Source organism: Poromitra crassiceps (assembly GCF_964638095.1).
Source record: "Poromitra crassiceps genome assembly, chromosome: 11".
Classification (NCBI taxonomy): domain Eukaryota; kingdom Metazoa; phylum Chordata; class Actinopteri; order Beryciformes; family Melamphaidae; genus Poromitra; species Poromitra crassiceps.
In genome coordinates, this window is record NC_139643.1 from 32790707 (window position 1) to 32811048 (window position 20342).

Below are 20342 nucleotides of genomic sequence, written 5' to 3' on the forward strand. Positions count from 1 at the left end.
AGCATTAATGAGGGCACATGGCACTGGAACACAAACAGAATGGAAGCATAATTAATGGTGCAGGACCAACAAGGACTGATTAAAAATGGACAACACTGAAGAAGGCCTTTTGGCTGAAACGTCCGTTGCTGCTGTTTGTTTCAGATGACTTGATATAAAACGAGGACATTTTAGTGTGCTGGCCTGTTCTCTATTTTAATGTAATTTGTGCCATGGTCGGCAGCTCCTTGTCTTTGCCTTGGATGCTGGATCATACTAGTCCTCTGGTGTGCCTTGGCTGAATCAAATGTGCCACAGCACCATAAAGGTTGAGAACTATTGATTTCCAGATATAGGCGAGGGTAGGTGAATGAATAAAAAAAAAAAAAATTGGCAATCATTTTATAAATGTTTTATAAGCCTACAAACAACAAAGCCAAAAAATGCATTGATTAACCTATATTCCCTCTTTTCTTTAGTTGGACATGCACCTATAAATGCTGTTTTGATATTGAAATACAACCAAAATGTGAACTTCTACTTGAGTAGCCTACTTTCCACCTCTGCTTAAAACACTACTTTATGGAGCCTTTAACAGAAACCCTTAGCACTCAGCAGCCTCTGGAAACGTGTTGCATATTCTACACAGCAACGCTAGGTGGCACTGCAGACGTCTCTTTGACGCTACAAGTTTCCCCAAGAGGATGTAGAATTTAAAACGTACTAATGTTTAAGATAGTTGACTGCCGAGTTGGCCTCCATCGGCTCCATGTAACGCAATGTGACCAAGCACTTGTACCACATAGCAGAGTGTAGGTTTGCGGTAGTGTTATTTAGCTGGCTGTTGGCATGTTTGTCTCCAGCCGGCTGTGTGCGCTGTGCCTGGCCGCCTGGCTGCTGTGTGTATCGGTGGAGGAGAGGCGCTCCTCCTCCTCCGGGATGATCCAGGAGCTGAGGGATGCCCTGACTAACCTGGCCGGGGAAGGGAGGGCTTACCTGGGCAAGCTGGCTGAGAAAGGGAGGGCCTACCTGGACAACCTGGCCGGGGAAGGGAGGGCCTACCTGGGCGACCTGGCCGGGCAACAGACGGTGCTGTTGGTGCAAAAGGTAAGATGTGGGAATACGAGCTTTAACGCTATTAGCCGGTGTGTGTGTGTGTGTGTGTGTGTGTGTGTGTAGGCTATGTATATATGGGCAGGCATACACAGTATCTCTACCTACTTCTTTAGTTTCAGGAGAGTGAGCATCCCCCCTCCCTATTTGATGCCCCTCCCTCTCTCTCCTTCCCTCCCTCTTTGTGTCCCTCCCTCTCTCCCCTCCCTCTCTCTCTGTCTCTGTCCCCTCCCTCTCTCTCCTTCCCTCCCTCTTTGTGTCCCTCTCTCTCCCCTCCCTCTCTCTCTGTCTCTGTCCCCTCCCTCTCTCTCCTTCCCTCCCTCTTTGTGTCCCTCTCTCTCTCCCCTCCCTCTCTCTCTGTCTCTCTCCCCTCCCTCTCTCTCCTTCCCTCCCTCTTTGTGTCCCTCTCTCTCTCCCCTCCCTCTCTCTCTCTGTATCTCTCCCCTCCCTCTCTCTCCTTCCCTCCCTCTTTGTGTCCCTCTCTCTCTGTCCCTCACTCTCCCTCTCCCCTCTGTCCCTCCCCCTCTGACTCTGCTTCCTCTCAACTTCCCTCCCTCCCTCTAGGATGAGTATATAGCCCATCATACCTTCAGACAGACCTCCTCACGTCTGTGTCCTATGGTCCTACGTAGAGTCCGCACACTGCTGTAGACTTCTCCCACTAGATTTATTGTAGGACGTTTCGGTGACAAATGACCCAAACGTCATACAATAAATCTACTGGGAGAAGTGTACAGCAGTGTGCAGGCAGGACTCTACTTCTTTGACTGGTGTATGTTTTGAAATATATCTCAAAACATATTCTGAAATAGTTGTGGTTCGCATTCGGCTATGCTATGGGTTGCACTTGAGACCCTCAACTCAACTTTAATTGGCCTTACATTAGGAGGTGTATCCACTACAGGATTAACTAATAAAATGGCACAAATAGCCTACCACCCTCCATAAAATCAATAGAAATCAAAGCCTTGCATTGGTTTTGCTTGCGCTTCAGGGACAAATTATTATGGTGTCGTTACTCAAGGATAAATGCCAAGATACCTTCTTCAAGGGTAAATGCGAAATAAAATAAAGGAGTCCACTTTTTTCTGAAAAGCAATTACTTGATATCAAAAGTCACTCTAGCCAGTACCCATTTTTAACACAAGGTCATTGTGGATGCAGCACATAAAATAAATGATGTCTTATACAAGTTTTTGAGTCTATAGAGAGGATAGATACCATCAGGTTATTATTCATTTTCCCTGGTCTGCGTTTTGCTTACGAACATTGAAAATTAGTCTGCAGGTAAATGGTTTAGGTGAGACAGAGGCAGCTTGTTGTTAAAATAATAGCCTAAATATGATTTTGCATATGGTGATACACAGTATAACCACTAATTAACCTGCAAGCAAAGCACAAAACCATGTAAAATGGTATGGTAAATGGCCTGCATTTATATAGCGCTTTTATCCAAAGCGCTTTACAATCAGTAGGTACATTCACCCATTCATACACAGGGTGCTGGGCTGGCACACCATCAGGAGCAATTTGGGGTTCAGTATCTTGCCCAAGGACACTTCGATATGCAGACTGGAGGAGCCGGGAATCGAACCACCGACCTCTTTCATCCAAAGCGATTAGTGACGACCCGCTCTACCTCCTGAGCTACAGCCGCCCCGCCCCATGTGAGTGTTTTGATGCACCATGCATCTTAGGAATATTGCCTCTTTAGAAGTACTTGCTCTTAATAAAATACATCATCACATACAGTAAGTCTACAGCCTATCATTGAGGAAAACATCAGAAGTGACAGGAGCTTCCTCCGTGTCATTATCAACTACATTTAGATAATGTAATGACTAAATGCTACTGTAGATACTCGGTTGTCCTATGTTTCTTTAAGAACAGAAACACTGCAGTAAATAACACGGTAATGAGCCAACAGAGGTAGGTCACATACGTAACGTTAGGTGTTAAAGAGATGCTTTGTGGTGCTGGACCGATCAGTTTGGCCTCATCCTCCAGCTCTCCCAACGTTTCTTTCTGCACGGCTTTTTGGACAGTAGAATAGCTTGAAGGAGTCCTGGAGGCAGAGAAGAGAAGTTAACACAAGTTTGGAGACATGGCCATTCGTTTTGAAGGTAGGCCTAGCTCTCACTCATCTCAACAGAAGTCTACAGTGTTCCTCTTTCTCAGGGGCTTCTGTCCACTCAGGACTGAGCTGCAGCTGCAGTCTGTCTGAGGTCTAGAAAGCAGCTGTCAAAGTTGGTTGAGGTTACTGGTAGAGTAGTAGAAGTACTGTATGGCTCCCGCTCCATGTCCTCAGCATCATCATTCTTCATAACACCATGGTCACACAGCTCAGTGTTGGCAGTACTGTGCTCAACTCGGAGACAAAGTGGAGGCGATCTGGTGGTCTGAAGAAAAAAGAAAGAATTCTGAGGGGGAAAAGTTAGACGACTTCTGACATTAAAGAAATAATTCTGTGTGTAATGTCAGAATTTTTAGGGAAAAGGTCAGAATTCTCAGATTAAAGTCAGAATTCTGATAAAAAAGTCTGAATTCTGAGATTAAACTCAGAATTCTGAGGAAAAAACGTCAGCATACTGTAACTGTATGTGACATCATTGATGATATCACGGAGGATAATTACCGATGTACCGAAATCTGAATGCGTTGGGTCCCTAGGACGTCAAAGTGGGGTCACAAGCCAGAAAAGGTTGGGAACCCCTACCCCTGCTCTAGACTCTCTCTCTCTTCATCAAACCCAACAAAAACCAGAGAACAGCTTCAGTATTTAAACTGCCACTGTGGGTCCTGTGCCAGCTATCTCATCTCCTCCATCAAGAAGAGACTGCTGTTGAATAATGTTTTGCCTTTGCTGCCATCTAGTGTTTGTCTTCAGAACAAACTGTCTGCACAATCCCACGCAGGCCAGTCCGTTTACTTTACACTCTGCTCCTGTGTCAATAGTCCATACTCCCATGTGATGAAGTTTCATACCGAGACATGAAATGACTGTGCCCCCAAATTTAACATATTTTGATTTTAACTAGTATGAATGCATTGGTTTTCATCATCATCATCATCATCATTATCATATAATGCTGTATAACCAGCGGTGCCTCAGGAGGTCCCTGAAGATCATCAAATACACAAACCATCCCCACAACAGCCTGTTCTCCCTGTTACCCTCAGGGAGGAGATACAGGGTCCCAAAAGCACGCACAAATCGCTTGAGGGACAGTTTCTTCCCACAGGCCACGAGACTCCTTAACATACACAAATAGTGTAGTAGCTGTACTGTACCGTACTGTAGCTGCTAACATTATGTATGTCTAATGTTTAATTGTATGTTTAATTAGGTATATGCTATTTGCACCTGTGCAAACAGAACGTCGAATTTAAAATGTTTAAGTACGTCTAAAGTATGCACATGACATGTGCTATGTGCAGTGAATATGCCACTGTCTCTGACTTGTCTTATCACTCTACTGCCTTATTGCTTCTTGTGTCTCTTGTTGTTTTTGCACTCATATGCCCTGTTATATTTATGTTGTAAACAGGGATGTCAACGGTTAACCGTTAATCGATTAACCGTCGCTAACGTCGTTGTTCGGTTATTGCTGTCGGTCTATCAGTTAATATTAAAAAAAAAAAAAAAAAAAAAAAAATTTTTTTTTTTTTTTTTTGGTCTATTTACTCAATGAGCTCATGCCCAAACAAGGCGTGTCTATTTAGATGCTGAAATGTTAATGCTTTTTGTGTTACAAATTCTAACACAAAAAGAATTTGTGTTGAAATGTTGATGCTTTTTGTTAATGCTTGTTAATGCTTTTAGTGTTAGAAATTCTAACACAAAAAGCATTAACATTTCAGCATCTAAATAGACACGCCTTGTTTGGGCATGAGTTCATTGAGTAAATAGACAAAAAAAAAAAAATTTTTTTTTTTTTTTTTTTTTTTTAATATTAAAAAATTATGAATTAACCGATAGGTTAATCGATTATTAGCGTCGGTTAATCGAAAGTGAAATTAACCGAAAATTGACATCCCTAGTTGTAAACGGAGTCCACAGCACAAGAATTTCACACGTGATACTTGTACTACGGAGTGACAATAAAAATCTTGAATCTTGAATCTTGAATCATCATCATCATCATCATATCGAATAACACAAATCTTCTCAGATGGGATTCTATGGGACTTATCAAGTGGGGTTCAATGGTATACCTAGACCTCCCATCCAGCTACAGCTGCAAAGAGTCAGGGTACAGCTAGCAGCAGGACCAGGCTAGTAGGCTACAGTGTTACAGTCACTGAGAAGTGACATTCCTTTGTGTTCTCTTAACACAGATGTACTTGGCAAGGCACACTGGGAGCACAGCAGCACCTGGGGAAGCAGGCCAAGTCTTTTCAATACATACACCAATCCCTCGCCTCCTGACTGTCTGGGCAGAGTCAGCAGCACTCCATCCAGCAGCTGATTGGTCTCTTTGTCTTTAGTGATGTCAGCGTTGCTATGACGTCCAAACACAGTAGGATCGGCATGCTAGATTTCGAAAGTAATTCACATAAGCCTAAAAACAATAGAAAAAAGTATTCTATCAGAAAGTAGTTAATCAGAAATGATAACTGTAGAAATTATGTGCTATGTTGTGTTGTTGTGAAATGATGTGCTATGTACGACATCAGGCAAGAGTTGGATTGGCACTGCACTCTTTGATGTAGCGTCATATAGTGTCCTATGACTCCGTTTACTATGTGAGTTAAACAAAATTGAAAATTAAATTAATTTTTTGTTCTACTTGTACTGCATACGATGATGCAAGGGATGTACTCTTTAGTAAAAATATCCTCGATTTATGTTGACTTTTCTTTCTTTTTTTATGATTATGAGAAACGAGTTGTGTGAAGACAAAAGGAACCTTCTTCATAGCCAATTGTATCTGTCAGGCCTGGGAACAAAGACAGGACATTTTGTTTAGAGAGTGATGTAATGATCTGTTTTGTACCACTGCAGCGCTGTGTTATGTTGTGTTTTGTTTGTGTCTCATAAGCCCATGGGGGCTGGGCACCTTAGGGTGCATGACACACAAGAATAAAAATCAATCAATCAATAATTTAGGCATGTGGTGCTTTGACAGTACCTGATAGGGGCCATGATGGTGGGACATAATACAGATCCCCCTCACACAGGTGGTAGCGCTCATGCTCTATCAACTCCCGGCTGTAGAAGATAGACAGAGGAGACAGCAGCAGACGCCTGTCTTTGTCATTCTGTCACCCTGCCGCCATAGTCGCACTCACCTGAAACGAGAAAGAGGAAGATAACATGAACAGAAAAGATTCCGGGACATTCCAGGAGATTGTGGTGGAATTACTTTATTGAAAGGTTTTGCTAAAGCTTTGTAATGTGCAGCACATCCATAGATTCCTGAAGGGAAATATCATATCTTTGCAGCTTTCATCTACCGCTGTAACTCAAAAATGTATTTTAAATTCACAGCTGTCACAGACTGTTATAGTCATTGTATAATAAGTCAATTAATCTGCAAGGCAAACAAAAATGTCTTCAAACATGAACCAGCATTTGAGTGAAACGGGTACTGCTACAGCTAGTGCTACACCCAAGTCATTCATCTCAAATTCATGGGATTAAAAAAAAAATCATGTTTCTATCATACAAATGAATCATCATGACTTTTCCTTTTTCTATGTTTTGATTTTGTCTTGTAAATCACTGGAAAGTTTCAGGCTTTCTGTGATATCAAATAAAACAACCTGAAATTGGAAAATCACTCTCTGGTTGGGCTGTCTTTGACAGGGGGTTGCAAGAAGCCATCGCTTCATATTAAGGGGTCACAAGCCAAAAAAGGAACGCCTATTTCACAAAAATATGATCAATCCTATATTGCCTGACACGTCTCTTACATGTTCTGGTTGACACCCTTGATGGCCTTGGCAGCAAGCCATCAGGACGTCCGTGTTGATGTGGCTGTTTTCTTCACCCTGCAATAAGTGCTTCTTCCTCTTCAAGGCCTGCAGGTCAGCTGATACAACAGGCGGTCAGATAAAAAGAGCCAAATAGAAGGGAGTTGTCTGTTATTATTTGTGCACGTTTGTTTTACATGATTCCTCTGCTGTCATATAGCTGAGAGTGACACCAAACCTGGGATCCTCCCACTATATATCATGAAGTTTAGTTGTAGGCTGAAGTTATTCACCAAAGCGATGGCTACAGCAGCTCAAGGTCTCATCCACAAAACTACATTAGAGAACCCATGATTTAACACTGAATGTCGTGGATTTCATGTCTGAGTATTTTTTGGGGCGATTTCTTCATTTTCAAACTAGGATCGCTAAATTAACCTAACATTTGAGTTTTTTGTGGTTTTATATATTTTTTCTTAGATTGAGCTAGGCCTATCTGGTCATAGCTTCCGTGCAACGTCCTACAGTATGTGTCTATGCATTAAAGGCTAATTCAAAAGTGTGTTTTGCTATGTGGTGCGTGTGTGTTGTGAATGTTCCTTCCACTTTGTATAGCCTATAATTGCATTAAAAATGATATGGACCTCTTCCTTTCTGGACATGATTCATCGTCCAGCTCTGCGTTGGTCCCACATTCTGCCAAGTGCCTAGTGGAGGGCTTTCGGATTGTAGAATAGCTGGAGGCATCCTGAAGTCAGGGGCCAGAGATTGACACAAAGCTCAAAGGTCTTTTTCCTCTATGACAGAACTACCAGCTGTTCCTCTGTATGCTCTCCTTTCCCCTTTTTTGAGGACTTCTGTCCACTCAGGACAGAGCTTGGAGGTTCTCCATATAGCGAAAGGAGATACTTTGGAAGTTGGTGGGATGGGGATGCAAACCGGAGTCAAATTCCTTCTATGTGTACATACTTGGTCAATAAAGCTGATTCTGATGGTGGGGTACTGGTGCCGCGTCTATGTGCCGACAGGCCGCAGTGCCGACAGGTCGCAATGCCGATAGCCCACAAGCAGAACCAGCTGAGCGAGGCGGCGTGCAGCGTGTCGGTGGAGCTAACCTCTCCCAGCCCCCACGCCAAACCTAACCTCCCCCCATGCCTAAACCTAACCTCCCCCAGACCCTAACCCAAAACCTAACCTCTCCCACCCCCACGCCAAACCTAACCTCTCCCCATGCCATGCCTAAACCTAACCTCCCCCAGACCCTAACCCAAAACCTAACCTCTCCCAGCCCCAACGCCAAACCTAACCTCTCCCCATGCCATGCCTAAACCTAACCTCCCCCAGACCCTAACCCAAAACCTAACCTCTCCCAGCCCCCACGCCAAACCTAACCTCTCCCCATGCCATGCCTAAACCTAACCTCCCCCAGACCCTAACCCAAAACCTAACCTCTCCCACCCCCACGCCTAAACCTAAGGTCGGCATTGCGGGTGGTCGGCATAGCGGGTGGACCCCGGGGTACTGGGGATAGACAGGCCACTGGTCAGGCCCAGTTGGCTGCTGGTCCTGGTACAAGTTGGAGGAGGTGTTCTGGACCGGCAAAGACCGGCTGCAGGCAGCTACAGTATGACTGCTGTGTCACTACAGTTGCTATCGGGAGACACAATCTAGCTGGTTGTCATTATTCGTCACAGGATTACTCAGAGCTCTCAGTTGCTATTGGTTTCACCATCATTGGCTTGTACCATTTCATCTTCCTCATCAGTCTCAATATGCAGGGTCGACACCCTGACTGTTGTCAACGAAGAGCTTGACTGTTGAAATTCAGAGGAATCATTCGTTAACAGTCAGAAGTCATTAAAAGCAATTACAATTTAGAACTCAGAAGTTCATCAAGTAATGTTAGCCTGTCACTGTCATGTTTCCATGCCATTAGTTCATCAGGTATCACTAATATATATAATATACCTACTGTGCTGATCTAAGAAAGGTGTCCTTCAGTAGTTCATGTGAGAGATGACAGTCAAATTCACATTCTCTAGTATGGCTCTGGGGGTGTATCTAATAGCGATTATAGGTGATATTGGCAGAATCCACTTCATTTAACGCTATTAATCAATCAACAAACCAGTAATGTAATGGTGCATTCCAAATACTAACAAATCGCCCTTCTGAGTACACTGCGCTAGGCACACATGCAACATTTTAGATCAAACCAAAAATGTGCCAAATCTGCTCCATATATGCTTGGTTTATGGTAAAAAAGGGGGAATAGTTTACACCTAATGATCGCCAAGCCTGCCACCAAAATAAATGCATTTTGTTTTTCAAGGAGCAGCGGCAATTTTCATTACTGATTTGAATCTACTTACTTTAGCTTTTGGCTAATTTTCCTGGTGTGTTTTCGCAAATAGGCTAAATCGATAGGCCTACTTTTTAGTAGCAAATAGGATGTTCCATGTGCATGAGTTGGGCGTGTCCTTCAATTGGCTCCTTCGGCAGCCATGTTGACACTTGTCGTCAGGCAGAAGAACAATCGGCAACTTTGTTGGGGCGTCAGTGTGCACTGTAGCTAATTTATTCGTTTTAATGGTTTTAGACATGGTAAGTCATTGACACTTCTACACGACACAGTATTGCGTTATTACATTGGCAGCCATACAAAAGACCTGATTGTATTGGTTGCTTGATGATTGATAACCTTAACTTTCTCGAGTTCGCAAAGTTAGCCACGATGTCCGATGAAGCATGAACCCTAAAGAACAAAAAGGCGCACTAGCTAGCTGCTGTAGCTATCGGTGCCTGCACGTTTAGTGTGGGATTTCGTTTTTTCCCACAACTTGTAAATTAGTTTAAGGAAGGCTGAAACGATCTCGTCAAATCGATCGCAATAACCTGACTTAATAGTCCGACAAATGCATCATTGAACCGACAACTCATTCTCTGTCATGTAATCTCTGGATTTGAGGCCATAAATTCGGTTGTCAACCAAGCTTCAATCACCTGTAAATCAAAGGCCAGGGCCCGGTTGCACAAAGATAACGTTATATGCTCATGTCTCGCTTTGTCTTTGAACTGAAGCCATTCCAGACGATCCAATCACACGCAAGCCTTTGGTTTCTGGAATATAGTTAAGCTAAATAATGTTATTGCTCTGCTCAAATTCATACAAAAACATATGTGCGTGGTTCGTTAGGAGTTCCAGAAGAAAAGGAGCAGCTACCAGGCTTCCCTGAAGATGTCAAATGGCTACGTTCTACCTGAGGGCAAGCTGACTCCCAACACCATCTTTGTTGGTGGGATTGACCTGGTGGTGAGTAACGTTAAAGTCAAATTTTTGTGCAGTGTATTTCATCTATACAATGTCGTGTACAATACTGGACTTAACATGCTCAGGTATGCCCACTCCACCCCCATTTTGTTTTAAAAAATCTGTAATTCTTGACACCTTTTTAGGTGGAGGAACTCGAAATCCGGGAACTCTTTGAAGGATATGGTGCTGTCAAGGAAGTGAAAATTATCACTTACCGAGGAGGGATCTCCAAAGGGTGAGTACTGTCGGAGATGCCCAAGTACTGTATGTATGAGTACTTTTTTATTTTGAATAATTGCCAGCATGTACAAGTTTTGGCTACAAGATCTTTTTACAGACCATTGCATTTTAATGTGAGTGTATAGTATATATTATATAGTATATATTATTTTTTAGGAGTTCATAAATGCACATCAGTTCTGGCCATCAGTGGGGATATGGGATGGGAATCTCCAAACATCAGACATCACGGTCAAATGCTGCGATTATGGAACAGACTTGTGAGGATGTCTGATCAGAGACTGACCAAACAGATATTTAACTGGGACATTGCCCATAGACATCCCTGGACAACTGAACTTATGTCTTTATTCTATGCGAATGATTTATCATTTATTTTCCAAAATAGATTAGTTTGTGACATCCGGGAGACCATGAGTAATATGTTCCTTTTGTATAAAGACAAATGGTCCGTTGACTTATGGTCTAAGCCTAAGTTGAGAACCTACCGTCTTATAAAAGACAGTTTTTCTGTAGAGCCTTATGTCAAGTTCAATCTCGACAGAAGAAAAAGGTCCTTGTGTGCACAGTTACGATCTGGAACGTTGCCCTTGGCACTGGAGACTGGTAGGTTTAATGCTACCCCTGAAGAAGACAGACTTTGTTTGCTCTGTGACCTGGGTGAAATTGAGAATGAGATTCATTTTCTATTCTATTGTACTGTCTATGATGAGGTAAGGGAGATACTGTTCAGTAAAATGTCCTCTATTTATGTTGACTTTTTTGAGATGGACGATTATGAAAAACTCGAGTTGTGTTTTAAGAAAGGCACTTTCTTTATTGGAAACTTTCTTTCCCAGGCATGGGAGCTAAGGCAAAATGTTATGTTCAGAAAATGATGTAAGGATTTTGTTTTGCTGATATGGTGAATGTTATGTTATGCTGTGATTTAGTTTTATTACTGCGGCGTTGGCGTATGTTGTACTGCATAATATATCATATGTGTGTCTTGTAAGCCCATGAGGGCTGGGCACTGTCAAGTGCATGACACATCTAAATAAAAATCAATCAATCAATCATATAGTCTGTCAGATGTTTGGTAAAAATATGTATTTTTATGATTCATTACTTCATTCCAATTTTAATTTTCTTATTTTACTGGATATTTGTATTGGTACTGAAATTAAAATGTTTTGTTTTCTGACGATACAATGTTAAGTCTCTTTTCTTTCCAAGGTATGGGTTTGTGTACTTCAAAGAAGATGTCCCCGTCCAGACGATCATTGAGGTAAGAGCAAGTACAGTAGCAGGTCTTTGAAAGTGTTGTCCTTTTTGTACAGCGAGGAGTAACATTTCCTCTGTTTACACTTTCTGCCATAGACACAGATCATTTTTAAGGGGCGGAAACTCAAGCTGGGCCCCGCCATCTTGAAACAAAAGAGTATGTATTCCAGTGAACTCCACATTTGAATGTTAGTCAGTTTATTGGATGGTTCCCAGAAGGATTAAGAGGGGACCACAGTGCAAATAGAAGATTTGAACACTAAACATGTTTCTTGTTGCCCGTTGATCCATCCGCCCATCCAGGGTCCTTTCCACCCCGCCTGGTTGGCCCGGCACCCTGGATGAGCCCACCCCAGTACATGTACTGCCACTGCTGCTCACCTGTGGGAGGGGGCATGGCACAACCCCCCTCGCCCATGCTCAATGGAGGCAGCCCCCCGTACAATCAGGTAAAACCCCTGACACATAGAGCCGATGGATCGGGTGTCGTCAACGTCTGGGCTGTCGGTGAGCGTCTGTCGCCCTAGTATTTGCGGTGTGTCCCGCACCGTTGGGTCTAGTCAGCCTTGTCGGGGGCATTTTCGGGAGATTCAACATGGTGCGCACGAGAAGACAGGGCACACACAAAACGTTCTGTTCCTTTTCCAACTTCATCTCATCCGATCATTGCAATACATGGATATTTTCACGTCGACATGCCTTCGGGAAAGCCCCTCGAGCCTGTCGCTGTATGATATCACTCACTTAATGTGGGTTCTCCTTATTTCTCCTCCTCTGCTTCTTCCTTTCTTCAACCACAAGCAAAAGACTACAACAACAGTGTCATTTGCAATATTATCGATTATATTTCACTTTATTGTCGCTAGGGATGCACCGATATGAACATTTTGGCTGATACTGATAACCGATATTAACATTGCTGTTATGGCCGATAACTGATATTTACCGATGTCGATATGATCTGTATGAAAACACATTGATGATAATACAATTTTGTACATACTGAAAAACGCATGTAAACACTGTGAATTTGAAAAAGTAATGTCTTTCTTTATTTCCAAAACATTTGGAAAAGCCCATAAATCATAGATTTACCACATTGTTTCCTCTCAATGTGGAAATTTTGGCTGATGGCAATAGCCGATATTAACATTGCAACATCCGCCCGATGCAGATATATTTAAAAAATGACTAATATCGGCTGATACGATATAATTGGCGATATATTGTGCCTCCCTAATTGTCACCTTTCTCGGGCGGTTCCGAAATTTGTCTTGCGTCCCAAGACACGGTTTCTCATAAGTACAAACATTAAAACAATCAACAGCACAACTTGTTGAGTATTTGAAATACTACATGTATGACACCAGACATTAGGAATAAGAATAAGTGCCTGCAGTGCATCAAATTTAAACGTTGCCTTTAATATTCAGAGGTTGGTCCACACAGGGGCGCTGTAGCTATATTAGGAAACCCTTTAACTCATTGAGTGCCAGCCACTTTTGGAGAACGGACGCTCCCAGTGCCAGAGTTTCAGAGCGTTTTCAGTGATTTCTCGAGGCCCACAGAATATTGTGTGATATTACTATGTAAACACCAAACACGCACAAAGAACGATGAGACTATTGTATCAGCAGCAAAAAACAGTTTATTGATATAATTTTCCGTTCTTTAGTTATCAGCCGGAGAAGATAGGTCAAAAACAGAAAAAATTGGCGTTTCCATCTAGAAGCTGAGATATTGAGCCTTTTGTGAAATATAGCATTTCAAGCACATGACTGACTCTGAAGGTAATATTTTCTGATGTGACACCTCAAAAATAATTTACTTCAATAAAACAGTGAAAACAAAGGAATTTTGTTTGGCAAAATAATATTTTTTAGCTGCAACCAGCAGCGCTGGCCCCTGCGTGCGCAGACCCTACACCTTCTTGCTAGTCTTGATTTACTGCTGGTGGGCATCAGATAGCTTGTTTGCCTGTCTCTGTCAATCGAGCCTGCTGTGTGGGTGTTGTGTGTTGTACGCTGCCCTGCGTGCCCCACCCCCCTCCTCCTCCTCCTTCGTGGGAGTGTCTCTGCGCGACTCTGAGTGTCGCTGCGTTTGCTCTCGCTCTGCTTTTGCTCCGTCTGCACTGAAAAGTGCGCTGCATCCCCCCGCTTTTTCACAGCCTGTCCCGGCTCCCAGCTGAGAATAATGTAACTTTTCAGAAAGAGGCTGGTGTCGGCTCAATTGTGGTGTCAGCAGATTGACTGCTGTTCACAGGCACAGCTAACGTTATGCTTCATGCATATCGATGCGATTTCCGTTTCCTCATGACTTCTTCTCTCTTTTCTCCTGGACTTTCTCTAATCTGGAGAGCACTGTCGCCACCTAATGGGTCCCTAAAATAGCTTTTACACATTCAACAGCCACCATACTTTCACAGGAGATGGATCTGGCTTTGATACACGTCCCACCGTCAAAAAACGCAATTGACGACTTTAGTCGTCTTTGGCACTCAACGTTACTAAAGCAATTGACGACTAAAGTCGTCATTGGCACTCAATGAGTTAAGTGGTGAGAGCAAAATGGTAGGCAAACACTGCAGGCGCAGAACGTATGTGCTAGCTGACCGTCGGATGTAGTATTTGCGGTGTGTTCAAGTGCAACTTTTTGGCTCCGAAAAAGGCGACGGTGGGGCGACGTAGCAGTCTGCCTTCGTTGCCGCGAGTTCTTTGGAGTGGGTTGATGTGCTCCAGGCTTAACACACACATACACAGAGAAGCTTTCCAGAATCTCTTTGAACAAGACGAGCAGTTAGCATTAGCAGAACGTGAGCTGTGACCTTGCCTCATCAGATCAAGTAAACAGATATATTGTGTGGTGTGTAATTATTATGCTATCATACGCTCTTGCTAGAGTATCATATTCAATTAGGTAAAGTGAAGTTGGAGAGCAGTCTTATCAATGTCCTATCAGTTTGCCACTGAAGACATTCAAATTAGGGATGCACCGATCCACATTTTTTCACTTCCGATCCGATTCCGATACCTGAATTTGGATATCTGCCGATACCGATATTATTCCGATACCGATATTTTTCTTGAATATACGTTAGGCTATAGGCAAAGATTTGGCCAATTAAAGATTTTTTTTTAATATACCTTGCAAAAAGCAGACAAAATTTAAGAAAATATACAAGGCAAAGAAGGATACTATTATACATATGCAAATTGTGGCCCGCGCTGGTATTGCATTATTTATTTTTATTTTTATTTTATTTATTTTTATCCCCGGATTCCGATCCGATTCCGATCCGTGAATTATGTCAGTATCGGCATCCGATACCGATATTGGATCAGATCGGCCCCATCCCTAATTCAAATGAAGTGAGCTCATTGGATGTTATCACACCCTCCCTGTGAAGGAATTCACTCGTAGCCAAATTATATATCAGAGTTGGTGAATTATTCAGATAAGACCAACTGCTAAAAACATGAGCAGATGCAGCCTCCTTGGCAGACTCGCTAACATGAGAGAAACGACGTAGTTGCTCATTGCTGTAGCCTTGACCTGCAGTCCTGTCCCAGAGACGGTGTAATCACTCAGTATGGATTTTAACATCTGCTCAGCAAACGCAAGTCGCCACACGCAGACGCACTTTCCCTGCTGCACTGTGGTGTTGATGTTTCTCCCTGGCTCTCTTTGCAGCCTTACTCCTACTCCAACTATGCAGCGTTCATGATCCCACCGATGCCCGTGAACTACGCACAGAACGCCTATACCTACCAGGTACACACACACACACACACACTGCATGCTGTGCAGTCTCCCAAGCAGAGCACATATGGTCCTGCATATGAGATGGAAGGCATCAGCCTGGTTTAAGGTCCAACTGTTCCTTTGCCCACCCCCAGTCACCATCCCCCAACCCCCCACCCCGTCTGTTGACCTCTGTCTGCCTATTTGACTATCTGAACTTTGACCCCTCTCTCTCCCACGCAGTACACTCCACCTCATTGGACCACGGAGCAGAGGACACGGCCTGTCAATCAGGTGACTCTATGGGACATGACAATGAGTGGATATCAGTGATGTACTGCCACATTTTGAAGTAACACATCTCTTGTTATGTGAAAACCTCATAACTCTTGAGATGGGCGTTGGATTACATGGTCCTCTATGGGGCGTTCATCCAGTGTTCCTTTTCTACAGTCCGCATTGTTTGTGCAAGTGCCACTAGATGGTGTTGTCTGGTCGCAGAATGAGTCATTTGAAACAACATTGCATTTCTGCACCTACACGGTAGAACGTGTATTCGACGTACTTGGAAATGGCAGCCAGTCACATCTTTTAAGCATCACTCTTCAGTTTTCAGTCTGCTCATTTTGTAATGTGATACCGCATTTCCAGAGCTTGGTGGACTGTGGAGTCCAGACTTTGCTGACTGTGGTGTAGTCCACAGTAGAGCTGAAACGGTATGAACATTTCATATGATTATACTGACCAAAATTACCACGGTTAGCAGTATTATCGCAGTATTGTTAGAATGTGCTGAAAATGTGCAAAAAGTACTGATACTCACTGAATAAAATAATTTCACCAACATTTATATTGAAAGCTCAGACCCAAAAAGTATTAATACACTCACGGTAATCATTTCACCTTTCACCAAGTTATATATTGAAAACTCAGAGCCAGATGGACAGTATTTACTGTGTTTTTAAAAGTCTGGGTAATCAAATTCAGTTTGAATGACAATTACAATTTGAAATGGTGACTTACCGTCAGGAATTCTATTACGGGTTGTCATTAAACCGGTAATTGCTTCATCCCTAGTGAACAGGCCACTGAGCTACCTGCCAGGTAGAACACTACTCCAAACGTAGTGCTGTCCTGTCGTTCCCGCCCCCTGGACCGGGGATGGGCAACCAGGTGCCATGGGCGAGCGAGTGTCTTCTCGTTCCAACCACACACACCACATCAGCTAGCTCCACTGATGAGGTCACCTTCAATCAGAGAGGTGGAACCAATCAGTGAAATAGGAATGAGAAGCGGCAGACTCGGAAACATCATGGCACGTGGTTTCCCATCCCTGGCGTACACCTCCCTCATCTGGCTCGTCCTCTCTTGCTCCTCCCGTCATCTCTCCTCTTTCATCTTTGGTGTCCCCTGTTCCCTCTCTTCTATCTGGTCCACAGTGTTGTGGTCGAGTGCGACTGGGACTCGAGTCTGAGTCCTCGATTCATTTTCAGGACTTGTGACTTAACTTGGACTTGAGCACTGATGACTTTGACTCGTATTCATGCATTTAGACTCTTTTTGTTCGTTTTGTTGTAATAATGGGCCTTAATAATTGTCCCTAAGATATTGATATTAATACTGTGGCATTAAATGTTGTGCAAGGGCAGGCACGTGTGTTCCACCTACATGTGGATTCACACTCATGTTCAGTAACTTTGGACTCGGGTAATGTTGACTCAACTTGGACTCTGACTCAAAGACTTGGGACTGGAGATATAGTGACTTGACTGCAACACTGCTTGTCCAAGTTGTTTTGAGCTGTGGTCCTCTCCTTTCTTCTCTCCTCACTGCACCTCCTCACACAGTGCTCTGGACTAAATCCCAACAATCTGGGTGATGAGGTTTTAAAACGGTCAGCACAACCGTCTTCTAGTCCTCGCTGTATTGATTATTGATTGCACCGTTGAGACTTGAATCACGAGGGGTGTGTGATTGAAACGGGGACGCCTTGTCTCTGCTTGTGGTGTGATTGTTCTTTGTGCTCCTCTCAGACACAGGCGTGGCTCCAGTGAGTCCACATGGAGACAGGAGGACGTTCGGGACACCTGGAAGCAACGCAAGACTCCAGAATGCCCTCTTCTCTCTTACCCCCCCCCCCCCCCTCCTTGCTTTTTGATACCCATTTTAACACACAGACCGCAGCAGCTCGCTACCATCACTCGCACTTGATTGGTCACGGTCACTCTGGCCGCGAGCCCTGATTGGTCGGGTGCACGCGGTCCTGTGGTCAAACTGCTTTTAACCCACATGGATCACAGTCACACAGAAAAAGAAGAGCACCCTCACTGTACTAGAAAGATGGCTCACCTGTCTTCATTTATTTGCCTTTTTGTTAATTATCCCAAAGAAAAGATGGAAGAGACTTTTAAGCTCACCCTTTGTGCCCATTTAAATTTTATGTTTTATTATTTATGTTTTAAATGTTAGCTTGGTGGGGGGTTTCTGGCCTCTGCAGGACTCTCTCTACATAGAATATATATAAATGTGTACTGTACCATCAATCTTTTGACAGCAATTTGGTCATTTCAGCATTTGAATAGTGTGCATTGTTATGCATAACTTTGTTTAACTCCAGTTCAGGCCCAATGCTCCTCTGATTAACAGACTTTATTAACTGATCTGCTGTGGTTTAAGGGCACCTTTGATCATCACATTAGTTTCAAGCACTCTCTTGTTTATTTTGTGCTCTTTTATTTCACCGGGTGTCGATTGTTTTGTTGCCTTTTTCACCATACCTGTGTTTCTCACACCGTTCCAAACGTTCACGCTCGAGAATCACAGCATAAATTTTCCCAGTCATTCATCAATTTCCGAGCTGTATGCAAGAGTGGAAAGTCCCTCTTAATCCACTTTGAAATTAAGATCCTAAGTATCTGTGTTGGTTCTTTGTTGTTGAAGTTCACTGTATATAGTTCACTTTATACTGGTTTTGTTTACCCTTTGCACTATTTGGCAGGTGATTTTACACCAAGCGTTTTTGTGACTTTATAAAAGTGAACAATTATCACTATTTAATTTTAAAGTGCACTGTATTCACTTTCAGTTCTGTGTGGTTTTAGTTTGGGCATTGAATCTCAGGGTGCTCGGTACCTGCCCGTGCACTACAGTTAAGACATCTGATTGTATTGATGGAAATGTTCTCACTGTTTTGTTTATCTGTCAAAGTTGAAATGTTTGTGCGGTTAATAGGTTTTGTTAATAAAAGTTGAATTATATTATCATTCAAGCTCTAGGGCTGCAATTTGTGACTGTGATATTTTGTGTTAAAATAGCATCCGTATTTGTAGACACTTGATCAGGTCGTTGTAGAGATTCAGTGGGTCTTTCTCTTTATTTCATCATCTCAATTAGCAGGTGATGTTGGGCTCCATGGCGTGGCAGACCGCAGCGTCCCCACCTCCAAGCCTGCTTCAGCCCGTCAGTCGGTGGCTGCTTTTTTCACTCAGGTTTGGCTTGACTGTGCCCTGGCAACCAGCCCATCATCTCCAGGTCACAGAGCGTTGTGTTTTTGTCAGTCTGGTGGTGTGACTGGACTCCCCAGAGTGCCCTGTCCAGGCCCTGCACACACCCCACCACCCCCAGTCAGACGTTTCTGAATTATGGATAAGTCTGGATTAGCTTCTTATAAAGTGTGATTTTCCAAAGGCGACCTCCATAACACACAAACAAGTAGCCAGACAACCGGACAACCCCGCCACCAGACAGGAGCCCCTGACCTGACACTGAACCAAAACTACCTTTGCCAATATTTCTATAGATACTTACTGTGCTGCTCAATAGTGAGCTTTTATGCTGACCATGTAGCTTCCTTTATGGGACTTTTTAAACCACCTTTGGTGTCGCTATTTCTATAATATTTCTATAGGGACTCGTAGGAATATTATACAGTAGTTTTGCTGTGATTGGCATATTTCTATAGTATCCTAAATTGATTATAGGATTAGGCTGCCTTTTGTGTTTTGAGGCAGCCTGTGTTGTGTTCTGTAATGAAACTAAGTATTTTTGGGGAGTAGGCCATCTACTGCCACTGGAGTATTTATATTTGTCAACTTTTACTCCACTAACATTTCTTAAATAAAATGTATACTTTTACTCCATTATATTTCCCCTAAGCATCTTTTACAAAGTAAAATTAGAAGAAATTTGGTAGCCTGCAAGCAAGCAGGTTTGTGCTCCTAGCTTGCAAGTCACGACGATGCACACTCCATTCCAGTTGGGGGCAGTAATGCACCCTAACGTCATTTCCACAGGAGAGAGAGAGGTAACTTGTAGAGAGGCAGCGTGTGTTTCACAGCTGCCTGCCTGCCTGTCACTGTCAGTGAGCTCCAGGCAGCGGCAGCAGCAGAACAGTTCCTTGAGGTTTGCTTTGTAACGGTACAGTATGTGTGTTTGATCCCAGCAGGTGCGAGCATCCAGAGGACAGCGGGCTGGACAGGGACAGACACGAGATGAGAGACACTTCACACATCAACTACTGACTGAAGTGTGTGTGCGCGTCTCCGTCCAGCACCCCCCCCTTCCCTCCGAGCGACTCTTTTGGTGAGTTATTAAGATCTTTTGGCTGTTTATAAAGATGGAATATCGTAGACTACGCTACAAAAAAGGAATCGCATCTAACGCTACTTCAGAATAGTAATAATTATAATAATAATTGTAGGCTATAGCCTAGTCACTGGCGAAAATGTGTTTTCAATGTTGGATATAGATAGCCTACTTGCAGCAGATGTTAGCGCGT

At 43.3% G+C, this 20342-nt stretch overlaps 1 protein-coding gene across 1 annotated transcript; it reads left to right on the top strand.

The window, feature by feature from the left end:
* Window positions 1-828: 828 nt before the first annotated feature.
* On the top strand, window positions 829-20085 carry dazl (deleted in azoospermia-like; the record flags this gene model as incomplete). The annotated part of the gene is made up of 10 exons (XM_083645980.1): window positions 829-1086; window positions 10205-10321; window positions 10465-10556; window positions 11777-11828; window positions 11921-11993; window positions 12128-12273; window positions 15515-15595; window positions 16217-16252; window positions 17599-17615; window positions 20010-20085. The coding sequence occupies 10 exons, from the start codon at window positions 829-831 to the stop codon at window positions 20083-20085; spliced, it is 948 nt and encodes a 315-aa protein (XP_083502106.1).
* Between the last annotated feature and the right edge of the window lie 257 nt (window positions 20086-20342).